This window comes from Lottia gigantea (assembly GCF_000327385.1).
Source record: "Lottia gigantea unplaced genomic scaffold LOTGIsca_218, whole genome shotgun sequence".
Lineage (NCBI taxonomy): Eukaryota > Metazoa > Mollusca > Gastropoda > Lottiidae > Lottia > Lottia gigantea.
In genome coordinates this window covers 177,854-186,456 of record NW_008708537.1, presented here as the reverse complement: position 1 = coordinate 186,456, position 8,603 = coordinate 177,854, and the positions used below count along the sequence as shown (strand labels likewise).

Sequence of the window (8,603 nt, the reverse complement as noted above, 5' to 3'; positions counted from 1 at the left end):
TAAGGGACCGGTACATGGTCCGGTCACCAACAAAGGGGGTGTGGGGACCAAGGGAACATCTTTATCTCAGATGCTACCTGTTATTTCCGAAAATGAAATGTATGGAGTTCTACACCATGTGGACTAATGAAGACGGGCAAGGCTATGTAGAGTGCAATGAGGGAATTTGTGGCAAGACAGCAGCATTAACCTTCGATTTTTATTGTCAGGGAACGATCTTGGCACTAGAATTGACCTAGGGTGTTAACTTCTGACACTGTTTCTAGAATATCTTATCACTAAAACCATTTCAAGGGGCAAGGGTCAGATTAAAAAAGAAAAACAGAATTTCAAGAGATTTTTTTTTATTACATGTAGATTTTACAAAGTCTAATTCCTTTTCTTGGATTTGACTTTCTTCAAATAGAATTCCAGTTCTTTTCCCTCGACAACGTAACCATCACATCTTCCACAGTTTCCTGGCCGAGACGAGATTTTTACTGAAATAAAACAAAGATTCAAATTAAATTTAGGATGATATTTCCCAATGCAAAACCCACTGAGAAATTTACATCTCAAAATCTGAGATCTAGGGAACTTTAATAGAGTATTTTCTGCATGATATTGGTCTAAATCCAAGTCAAAATGTATTTTTTCTAAAAGAAAATGGTGTCTGCCTACAAGTAACTGAGTATCATATAGAATGATTCAATGTCGCAGAGGCTGATCAATCTAGCATACAGTCATAAGAAATAATCTAAATAAACTATTCCCAATTTGGATAGTATGCAAAGTTGTTGTGAACTGGTCTTAAACTATCAGAGAAAGTTAAGATCTGAAAAGTTTATTGTGTATTGCAGTCAGAGTAACTATGACAACAGGATTCCTTGGAAATGTTTTGACACCAAAACGACGTCTGCATTTCCTCTCCATAGTTTTTTCATCATTCTGCTGGACAGAGTGGAATCACAGGGAAACAATTTTAATCTAAGATATACCTCTAGCATCCCACAATAGTTGGGCCTTTTAAGGCATGACATAAATCCGAGACAAAAATCATTCTTAACCGATAGAAATTAAAAATTTACGTCCTGCTTTTCTGTGTCCAATGAGCTAATGAAAACGAGAACGCCATGCAGTGTGAAATGAGGGAACTTTGTATGCTCCATTTTAATTCTGTATGTTTTCAATATTTGTATCAGAATTTCTCAAAGACTTACCTATAAGTCTACCATTTCGGAACTGTTCTTGAAGTGAAGGTTCAACTTTAAACAGTTTTTTACGATTTTGACGACGTTTAAATAAAAGTTCTTTAGATAATTTCTTGGCGACTGGTTTATCTTTTTTCTCTTTCTTTTCTTTCTTTTTATCATCATCTTTCTTACCACCCTGAAATAATTATACATTTAAAGTAGAGTAAAATTGTTTAACCAACAAATTAACGATCCTTTAATTTTATGGTTGGTCGTAAAAAAAAACGTGTCTGCCTACAAGTAACTGAGTATCACATAGAATGATTCAATGTCGCAGAGGCTGATCAATCTAGCATACAGTCATAAGAAATAATCTAAACAAACTATTCCCAATTTGGATAGTATGCAAAATAAAAATATCAGGGAACATGAAGATAAGACAAATCAAGTATTGTATGCAAATACCATCTTCCAATTATACATAAAATATCAATAGTACACATGTACCTGTAATTGGTGAAATTAAGACAAACTATAGAAGAATGTCAGTAAAGACCTTCACAGCATTAGACTCAGTCGAAAGATGGTGAAAGGTATGTTCATCATATCTTCCAATAGTTAATTACATTTCTTACAAAACAAGGACAAAATAAATCAAATTTCTGTTAAACTGTCGAAGTAAAATTATAATTAGACCAATCACTTGTTCTGTTTTTGACCCTAACTGAAGTAGCTAAATTACAAATCAACGTTTTAAAAAAAAAAATGGAATGAAAGTTTGGTCTAATTATAATTTGACTTTGCCTAGCAAGGACAAAAACAGTCAAATTTCTGCTTAACAACCAAGGTTAATACATTGTTGCAACACTGAGCCCCTCATAATAATAGCACGAAGATTTTCTTCGAGGAATAAGGTCAGAGTTCATCTTAAGAATAAACATGACATCGCACCATTGTGACTTATCCAGAACAAAACAGTTCTTGATTATGCTACTTACCCATTGGGAATTGACAAAAGTCTGTATTCTGTCATTTCGATCTTAACATAGTAATCTATGAAAGCACATGGATTTGACAGAATCCAGTCCACACCCAATACAAGATTAGGGGACTGGGTTTATCTACAATGCTGTGGAATGGAACAAGTCAAATCTTTCTTTAAAGATGTTCGTGTACCTTTTGCCACATAAAAACAGTCCAGGAAGGGCTGTTGGCATTGATATTACTCTTTGGACAAGGATTCTAGCCTTAGACAGACTATTCCAACATATCAGACTAAAAGATCCATGCTAACCTTTTTCAAATTTTTCTTTCGTGGAATAACAGGCAGACCAAAATGATTCTCGAACCACTGTCGGAAGGGGTTGGCGTCGACTTGAATGACGGCACTTTTAACTAAAGTTTTGGTTCGAACAAGTTCATTACTACTGGCATTATACACAACATCTACAATTCTAGTTTTTCTGGTGATGCCTGAAAAAAGAAAATTTATTTTCAAATATTAGAAATCCTGTCAAAGTAGGAAAGAAATTCCTAGTCTGAGATATTTTTGAAGGAATTTTCGTACATTTCTAGTACTTCTGAAGACTATTTACATATATACGAGACACAAATCAACCCCCAAAATGGGGCACCTGTCTGTTTAACAGGAGGAATTGTCACTTTCTCAACCTTAAACAAGATTTGAATTGAATGTCAGTAGAAATTATCTTCACTGATTTCTCAGTCGAAAGATGGTGTAATTGTTTCATCATTCATTCAAACAAATCTTGAAAAATTATTAATGAAATAACTTGACTTGGTTCTACTTTGCACCTAATGGACTGATAAAGTTGAGAAACGCCTTGGATGCAGTGTGAAATGAGGGAAACTGTGCCAGGACGGCAGCATTAGGCTACGCTTTTTTAATTGTCGAAGTGCACGGTTCGTAGTACTACAAGTCTCATATACAAGCTTTCAAATTGCTGCATTCAGTATGAAACATCATGCCATACCATACACATTAACTAAACAATGTACAAACCTTGTGTAGACCAGTTTACATTACAGTTCTCTAGACGTAAAGCCCTGTGTTTACTGTTACCTCCCCTTGTTCGAACAATGTGGATTCTTTTGGGTCCCATCTACAAAATACAATATTTCATTTTAAACTTTTGAAAACAATCACAGCCTCAAATCAGCCCATTTCATTAGGAGTCCATTCTTCAATCAAATTTCTATAAAGTCTGTATTCCGTCATTTCGATCTTAACATAGTAATCTATGAAAGCACATGGATTTGACAGAATCCAGTCCACACCCAATACAAGATTAGGGGACTGGGTTTATCTACAATGCTGTGGAATGGAACAAGTCAAATCTTTCTTAAAAGATATTCATGCTCCTTTTGCCACATAAAAACAGTCCAGGAAGGGCTGTCGGCATTGAAAAGCATCTAGTTTCTTGCATGAAGAATATTGCTACTAATACTGTACCTTGGTCTGTGCTGGGGGGCGGCCCATTTCATGCTTTCGCTTCTTTCGTGGCTGGGGTCTGCGACCACCAGACTTGAGCCGCTTATGCCATTTATCTCGAGAGATACCTGAAACAATACATATTAGAGTGAAATTGCATGTAAATTGAAAGACTAATCAGCAAACTATGCATATGGCTGAACTATGTAATATTGGCATCCACATTTGTCAGCAGATTTCTGGACAATAATATGTATTCTCTCATTTCGATCTTAACATAGTAATCTATGAAAGCACATGGATTTGACAGAATCCAGTCCACACCCAATACAAGATTAGGGGACTGGGATTATCTACAATGCTGTGGAATGGAACAAGTCAAATCTTTTTTTAAAGATGTTCGTGTTCCTTTTGCCACATAAAAACAGTCCAGGAAGGGCTGTTGGCATTGAATGCCCTTGTAGACAGCCTATATTTCAACGATCGACAAGTGAAAAGACCGAAAATAAGTGATCGATCATCTCCAAATCAAAATATAAATCGTCAACACGTTGAAACAAATGATATTTTAGATGGCTAAATGTGCAAATCATAAAAGCTTTGGCAAACAAATAGGCATACAGTGACGTAGGAGATATCTTCAATTAATCATTTCTTTTTCCCGATGGGCCGATGTGTAGAATGCCGTGCGATGGCTTCTCGATTGCTCGACACAAAAATACACTACATACCCATTCTGAAGATGAATGGCTGAAGAGAAAGATATCGCTAAATCTCGCGTGATTATGGTATTGGGGAAGATAACTCTGCAAGCTGAAGCAGACAACAGGAAATGAATTTGCGGCCGAAATTTTTCGCTCTTATTCGATTAAATGTGATTAGATCATTAATGTGGCTTTGTTCAAAATCAAAATCATATAGAAAAAGTGTCGTTCTATTGCAGGGCCATCACATAAGGGGCTTTGGGCGTAGGTCTTATAATATAACCAATGAGAAGGCAGCGAGTCGCGAAGTTTTCAATGCCAAATATGCGGAAAGGGTAGGAATAATCCTGGCTTGTCTGTGATTTCTATCGTAAAATATGAACGATGTCAAATTCAACATCTACATACAGGTTTATGTACAATAGCCATTTTGTACCTAACTTAGAATATATTGCCCAGTGCATATAAATGCCAAAGGTGTAGAAATTCGATTAAAATTCTCCCCCCCCTCCCCCCTACCTGCTTTCCGTTTTGAATATTTCTTTCTCAGGAGACATTATGATCGCACCAATATCGAATGTATCAAGTTTAATAATATCCACTAGATACTAACATAAAGAATTTACTATCTTATCATCACCAGCTTTGTATCAACGATGAAAAATCGATATAGAACAATCAGATAACACTTCCGAGGCGAGACTAAGCCATTACTCCCGACTAGAATTTAATTACAGCTTCACGATTCTGTTATTACAACTCTCGCTCTTTCTCCGTTTACCAAATTTATTGATTTTTCTGCTTCCATCGCCATTTTACATTATTTAGCAGACGATTTGGAGAACTGCCGACATTTCTCTGTAAGTATTTACTTCTTTCTGTATTTCTGTATTAATGTGCAGAATAAACGTACGCTACAGGTGAAAATTCACTGCAAACATCTAATATCTGCATTTGGTAAAGGATTTCCCAAATCGTTGTGAATCCTCTTTTATAAAATATATCAGTAACTTGCATTAGCAACCAATTCTCCATCTTTTCATCCTCTTTTCTAGAAATTGAACCAGGGTGATGAAAAGGAGGAGTAAGTAATATATCAGGAGGTGCAATTTGGTGTTAAGTTGCAGTGACGACATAGATTGGCCACGTTTTCGGTGGGTGTGGGGTGGGGGCAATGAATTTTATGGGTAGAGACAGGATGGGGGCCCGTGTTTAGGCCTACCTTATTAAGGTAATGGAGGGAATAATTCTACATAGCAAACTTCAATAGGAATATTTTATTGGGGTTTTTTTCAGATCTTCATAATGGATTTGTGTTGGAATTATTTCAGTGTGTATATCACATTTCTGACTTCAGTTTTAGCACAAAATTCAGTAAGTATCTTCCAGTATTAAAATAGTAATAGTGTAGTAGTAGACCATTCTTACTTTTTTCGAAACACCCGATGGTACTTCTCAACCTGGTTTTCAATTTTTTTCTCTCGATTTCGAAATACTTGGAAGGGATTTTCAATATCGGAATTGTCGAGCTTGTACGGATTTTTTTTTATTATCCATACATCTCGTATTGTTTGAATAATTTTATACATTTATAAATGGAGAAGCATATCAAATTGCCTCGCAAAATAAGATCTTTTGATTAAATTCGTTAAATTGAGTTTAGGTTATTGTACATCTGGTTTACGAATCATCTCTCCAAACCTTAAAAATGTATATATAATATCATGGTTTTCATAAAGGGAGAAGCACCCTGCGGTTGTGCACATCAAATTACGGGTCAAAATAAATTCTATTGATTAAATTCGTTCTGACTGAGTTTAGGTTATTGTTCATGATATATAAGGCATCTCTTCTCAACACTTTATTTAAAACATCGTGATTTTTCAAGCGGATAATGAGTAATATGAAACGTGAATGGAACTGAAGCATTGTAACTGTCATTTTATTCAACTTGGGAATCGATTTGTATAAAGTGCCATTAAAGTGATTGTAAGGAAGTTTTCTAAAATTGTTACGCGTATCAGGGATACTGATAGCATCAATTTGCACCGTTCTAATTTCCAATCAGACGTCTGCAGTAAATGCCTACTAATAATTCCAGTCTATCAATGTTCTGTATATTATAGGTACTTGTACTTTGAATTCCACGTATTATCTCAAAGAGGAACACCCGAAGTCAAGATGTGATTAAGGGAGATTTTCACTGTATTTTGATATGTTTATTGTAGATATCTAGTTTATCTGACTGTCGAAGTCACCAACATGCCTACACAACTCTGATGAGATATCCTGATGGACTCGAGGTAGATGAAGGTCCCTACTGTCGGTGTTTAAACATGGATCAACCAGAATCTAATTGGGGACTGGATAATAATAATGTTTTAACTTGGCAACATTATGAAAGAGGTAAATATATTGTAACTTGTGATTAACAGCAGGCCCGTAGCCACACTTGAGTGTAGCTTTTAACGTGGTGGTATATTGTGGTTGCAGAAGTGTTTATTGCTGTCACTCGTTGGTAAACCCTTGCTTCCCGGTTGCTACGAGCCGGCCATCTGGCCAGTGCTCACTTTAAATTCTCTTCATCAAAACTCCTTTTAAACCGTTTAACGATATTTCTCTGTGGGACAATGTATTTATATTTTTAATATTTCAGCCCATTGGACTGTCCAGTACCGATTCTGTGGGCCCAAGTTTCCCAGTAATTTCAGAGAATGCGAGGGTCGGGAACGAGCTGCGGTGGTACAAACAGAAACAACGGGCTGGCACCCTCATCTACACGTCAACCGCTGTCGATGTCCTAAAAATAAACTCTATCAGTTAATGGGATGGAAGAAGGAAAATGGCCAGTGGAATTATTTTTATAGTTGTTTAAAGGTATGACAAGATCAGCTAGATATTTTTACCTTAAGGTGTCCTTACACCATAGCGATTACCTGCTGCGTATGGCCTTGAGTTCCGAACTCGGTTCGACGCTTATGATCGCTATGGTAAGGGCAACCTCACGTTATTCTGAGACATTGTCGCATTGGAGAAGATTTTCAAAACGAGTCGTGAGAAGTGTTATGTGTAATTAAGTTTAATATCTCAGATTCTCGAAGATATTACATTAACTTCCTTCAATTCCCACATTGTACACTGCTATACATTCTCTTTACTTATGATGCTGTTATCACGCAGCATAAGTTATAACAAGATCTGTTAGTCTCTTACTCCTTTCTGACAAATGTCAACCAGCTATGGTCAGTAAAACTAACTGCTGCTTTGACAGATGTTAACCAGCTTGAGTTAAGAAAACTATGAACGTTTCTAAAATAATTTTGTCTCTACAGGATCAATGTAAAGAGAAGAACAGTACATGTGCCAGAATCACTGTGGTCGAGGAGAAAAATGATGATGGAGAAGATTCTTTCGGGGTCATAGAAATGCAATTATTATGTGCCTGTGGGGAGGGGCTTCTATGCCCAGCCAAACTACAAGATTACGACAGAGCACATCTTCGACAGACAGGGGCAAGCTTCGTGGAAAAAAAATGTGAGAGTATTAAACAAACTGGTAAAGAGAAAACACGTTAGAAATTTTACATCACATTTTTTTTTACATCTAGAGTAGGCTCTTCCATGATATTGCCAAAAAGAACTCAAAGATGGCTCAGTTGGTTTCAGGAGTTTCAATCAATACTATGCTATAAGCATTGAATATCTCATTTGCATATAAAATCTGCCAATACCATTTTTGTCTAAAACTTTAAAGGGATTGTAAAGAGGTTTTCTAAAAAAAGGTGTTTGATAATGTAACTTATCGCGAAGGACCTTAAGTGGTTAAGCATATTAAGCAATTAGTTGTGTCATCAAACACTTAGTTTTAATAGAATTGCACGAACCACAGGCATCTGAAGGGTCCCAGATACACATAAAAAATTTAGAAAGCCTCTTTACAATCCCTTTAATATCTGTATTTCTATAAATTTGACATGCTCTGTTGGTCCTACTGTCATTCTGCTTGCCAACAAGCCAAGACCCACAAAGTTGATACACGATCCAACCAACCCCATCTATTAATGCTTTTTACTAGAAAAAAAAAAACATTTGGAGTTTTATAGAGTTTTTTTTAGCACTATACACACAATTACAATTTCACCTTTTATAAGAATTCATTATTACTGAAAGTAATGCCAGGCAAATAAAATCTGTATGAGCAAGACAATTCCGTTATTCAAAATCTTATTTAAAGAATGGCACAATGGAGAGTAAAAGTTGTATAGTAGTGGACTAT

General features: G+C 36.1%; 2 protein-coding genes across 2 annotated transcripts; one reads left to right on the top strand and one right to left on the bottom strand.

Moving 5' to 3' along the window:
- Positions 1–327: 327 nt before the first annotated feature.
- LOTGIDRAFT_239290 (hypothetical protein) lies at positions 328–4,372 on the bottom strand. Its single transcript, XM_009054457.1, has 6 exons — positions 4,356–4,372; positions 3,646–3,752; positions 3,196–3,295; positions 2,467–2,645; positions 1,200–1,368; positions 328–479 (listed from the first exon to the last, which is right to left on the bottom strand). Exons 1-6 carry the CDS (start codon positions 4,357–4,359, stop codon positions 370–372), a joined length of 669 nt encoding a protein of 222 aa, XP_009052705.1. The 5' UTR covers positions 4,360–4,372; the 3' UTR covers positions 328–369.
- A 195-nt stretch (positions 4,373–4,567) lies between these two features.
- LOTGIDRAFT_239286 (hypothetical protein) lies at positions 4,568–7,910 on the top strand. The gene is made up of 6 exons (XM_009054456.1): positions 4,568–4,663; positions 5,066–5,188; positions 5,625–5,702; positions 6,557–6,734; positions 6,985–7,205; positions 7,661–7,910. Exons 3-6 carry the CDS (start codon positions 5,634–5,636, stop codon positions 7,901–7,903), a joined length of 711 nt encoding a protein of 236 aa, XP_009052704.1. The 5' UTR covers positions 4,568–4,663; positions 5,066–5,188; positions 5,625–5,633; the 3' UTR covers positions 7,904–7,910.
- The last annotated feature ends 693 nt before the right edge of the window (positions 7,911–8,603 follow it).

Coding starts and splice junctions, on each gene's coding strand:
- LOTGIDRAFT_239290 (XM_009054457.1), bottom strand. Junction 2,646..3,195: donor TGTAAACTGGTCTACACAAG/GTTTGTACATTG, acceptor TTCTTTTTTCAG/GCATCACCAGAAAAACTAGA. Junction 1,369..2,466: donor GAAAGAAAAATTTGAAAAAG/GTTAGCATGGAT, acceptor TAATTATTTCAG/GGTGGTAAGAAAGATGATGA.
- LOTGIDRAFT_239286 (XM_009054456.1), top strand. CDS start 5,634: ATGGATTTGTGTTGGAATTATTTCAGTGTGTATATCACATTTCTGACT. Junction 5,703..6,556: donor CAGTTTTAGCACAAAATTCA/GTAAGTATCTTC, acceptor TGTTTATTGTAG/ATATCTAGTTTATCTGACTG. Junction 6,735..6,984: donor TTGGCAACATTATGAAAGAG/GTAAATATATTG, acceptor TTAATATTTCAG/CCCATTGGACTGTCCAGTAC.